Here is a 3,582-nt window from a genome sequence, read left to right as displayed (position 1 = left end):
AAAAAATTATATATATAAAAAAAAAATTATCACCGTAGAGACAGGAAGCAAACTACCTTCTAGCAGTTAAAAGGGGTTGGGTTGAAATATAAAGCGGTAATTTTTTGTGTTGCAGTTACAAATGAAGGAACAGGGATGTTCAATAAGTGGAAACACTTTTAAGAATGCACTTTTAGATAAATCATTGAATAGAGTATTTATAAATAGTGAATTATAATGAACTGTTTTTTAACTTTTTAATTTTGAAATACCAATTTTTTTATATATTAGTGTAGAAATCACATACAAAATAAATGTCAATGTTTCATTTCAGTACCTTAGTATCAAAAGGAGAAAATGAAATAAAGAATAAAAATTTGTTTAAAATAAACGTTATTCAACGTGCCCCGATATCGTCCTGTAGGTAGGAACTTAAAGAAAAGCAACAAAAAAGTTTTTTCGGGTGACAACTGGAGGGAGAAAAATTCATTGGGGAAATGACAAGTTTAAGTTTTGAAATGCCATCCAACAAAAGATATAATGAAAACAACATGTATTTTTATAAATAAGTTTTATTTTTGAATTTACAGTTGCAGTACGTTGTAAACACCTTCGTGCGGAGTAATATTATTTAATTTAATTTTGTTCAACTGAAGATTTATGGAATTGAAGATTTTTCTAGTTAATAGCAACTTATACATAAAATATAGTTGAAAGTTTTAAAAGGTAAAATAAACTGGTAGAAGTATGTTTTTTATTTACTTTTTCGGATGTATGACTATTTGTATAATTAAATAACAACTATTTACTTTTTTCCACATGAATTTTATTTGACCAGCAACCGGGTTTCTTCGTAACCGACTACACCAGTCTGATGATGGCAGTTACGACGAAACCCGGTTGCTGGTCAAATAAAACTCATGGAGAAAAAATGAAATAATTGTTATTTTATTATATGAAATGCAGTTCCACAAAACAGTTCAGTACAACACTTAAATATGACTATTTGAATTTAAGTAAATCCCCCGTATAACGTTGAGATAGGTACCGGAGCGTTATCGAAGGGAACATTATAGGAGGTAAATGTTTTTACATAGTATTTTAACTTTTCCACTCTGACTATTTTTTCTCATAACTGATCAGCTACTCTGATCAAAAAAATGAGACGTTTTTCTACCATTAAAATGAATATTTTGGTTCCCTAATTTTGGGACACTGGCAATTCGTATGACTATGTTAATTAAGATTGACTGTATTTATCGGAAATGTTTTTTGGTAGAATATACTTGGGTGATGGAGAAATCGGTGATTAAAGTTATACCTGCGCCGGGCCAGACATTGTGGCCCACGGAGCTGCCTACTAGAATCATACGGGCCAGAATGTCTGGCCTACAGAGTGGTAAGAGTTAATTTGAAAATGACTCATTTCAGTAATTTCTGCTGGTTAAAATATAATAATACAATTTGAAGCATCAACCCCCTATAACGTTCCCTCCGAAAATGTGGAATTTATCTCAACATACTAGGGGGGTTTACTGTAACTACATCACATAGTTGTACATTTTGTATGGCGTAGTAAATTGTCAGTAGGCAATAGAAATTTTTATTATTATAGACTAGAATTTTTTATATAGACGACTCCCGGGCAGACCACCATGGGTCGATATCTGGGAATCGACATCGCAGGAGGCTAATCCCTCTTAAAAACAGGCCACAAGGCCTACAACAAGATGAAGAAGAAGAAGAGAATTTTTTCATATTATTTTTTTGACATCTCATCAAAGATGAAGAAGAATATGGAAGTCTGGGCATTTACGGGGCTGACGACCGTCATAGGCTGGTTTAAGTGATCACTTTACACACGTGTAACATTCACCAATTCTACCCATTATTGACAAAATAATATGAAAATAACTCCTGTAATTGGAGATAATCCAGATTTTGTGAACAAGTATTTGGACACACTCAAAATGTTGTAGAAAATACTTCATATATATTTGATATTTTTATAAATATAATATCATTGAATGTCTGTTCACACTTTGAGCAAAAATTAATCAGTAGGGATATACAGTAGTAATAAAAATGAGATAAACTCGGTAAAGTTGAAATTTTAATGAATATAAATACACAAAAAATAGAGCCATCATAATATAACAACTAGCAAAAAAGGTTCATCATTGATTTTACCAAAGAAAAATTACTAAGTCTGGTAAGGGTGCAGTGGCCTCGTGTTATTCTGTTTTCCGAAATATAAATCCACTCCTTTTGTTGCTAGTGCCAAAACTTAATTATTCTATTGAATTTTAAAATCTAAAACTGATACAGTCGTTAAACATTCGCCACATCGTCTTGTGTATAAAGACTTGCAAAGAACACTATATCTCTCTTGATGACAAGTGAGACTTCTTCCATCTTGGCGTGGAGCATCGGATCTCCTATTATCTTAGCAGCATCCCTCACATTCATAAGAACCTGGAAAATGAAATGTGATAAAACTTCAGTCGAAGAAAGCAATTAATTACAATAAACAACGCATCACAAATGCGGGTATGGTAGAAGGAAAATATACAAAACTTGTGTGCGACCCATCATGACTTATGGGATCGAAAGCGGAGCGGACACCGTAGTCACAAAAAACGCGCTTAGAGTGTCGGAAATAGACTTTTAGAAGATAAGATAAGAGTCTACGAGGCAGAATAAGTAGGCTTACCATAATTATGAAGCTCCAAACCGGGAAACAAATACAGTAGAACCTCTTATAACCTCTTATCGCCTTAAATGTTTGTTTGTAATGTATATATTAATTATTGAATAAATTGAATTGAATTGAATTGAATTATGAGCATAATTTGTTCCAGCATCTTACTCTTTAAGCGAAATACTCGTCAAAAATAAATGTGTCACAGCATAATCATTGAACGGATTTGTAGCGCGAATAGCCACCCCCTTATAAGGGTGATACTTCTGAATGTACGATGCAACATTTTCCCATGCTTTCAGCATTTCTCCTATTGTGCTAGAAGATTGTTGCTCTGCTACTTCCACCTACTCTATGAACAAGCTCTCCTTCATAATTTGTTTCTGTGAATCACGATGCAACTCCATAAACTCTTCGGTGGTCAGCTTGCCTATGCTCTTTCACAAGCTCTTCAATATCGTTGTTATCCACCTCAAGTCCCAGTGTGGAAGTCCCGGCTCACAATAAAATTTTGTGAAAAAGGGACTCGTCTTTTCTTTGTAACTCATGCGAAATACCGCTTGGTAAGGGAGCAACAACTATTTTAGATTTTTTCACCCGTTATGAGAGGTTCCGTCATAAATCTAACGCCAAAAGTTGTTAATTTAAAGTTAAGAAATTATTTATTGTGCCAAGTGTACGCTGGAGTGAATTGTTTTTTTATATTGTCTTTTTTTTCTTCATGAAAGTCACGGCATGTAATGTCAAATTTAATTTACAGTATAGTAACGCTCGTGCAATAAGTGATTTTTTCACTGTAATATTTATTCAATATAACCCTGGACTGGTACCTGAAGCGGAGGGATGATCACCTTTCCTTCGTGTGTAAACGATCAAGATAACACTGTGTTCATATGAAGCAG

At 33.6% G+C, this 3,582-nt stretch overlaps 1 protein-coding gene across 1 annotated transcript in view; it reads right to left on the bottom strand.

Annotated features, from left to right (window-relative positions):
* Positions 1 to 2,072: 2,072 nt before the first annotated feature.
* The window catches only part of tst (superkiller complex helicase subunit twister), a 29,029-nt gene continuing 27,519 nt past the window's right edge, over positions 2,073 to 3,582 (bottom strand). The window contains exon 20 of the mRNA XM_088272927.1: positions 2,073 to 2,454. Coding sequence (XP_088129053.1) covers positions 2,311 to 2,454 — 144 coding nt within the window. The 3' untranslated portion in view covers positions 2,073 to 2,310. The remainder of the gene's footprint in view (positions 2,455 to 3,582) is intronic.

The sequence above is a fragment of the Brachycentrus maculatus genome, unplaced genomic scaffold, assembly GCF_059751285.1.
Source record: "Brachycentrus maculatus isolate JH-2025_06_01 unplaced genomic scaffold, ASM5975128v1 h1tg000533l, whole genome shotgun sequence".
Lineage (NCBI taxonomy): Eukaryota > Metazoa > Arthropoda > Insecta > Trichoptera > Brachycentridae > Brachycentrus > Brachycentrus maculatus.
Note: the sequence above shows the minus strand (reverse complement) of the source record. Positions and strands in the feature narration are given on the sequence as shown.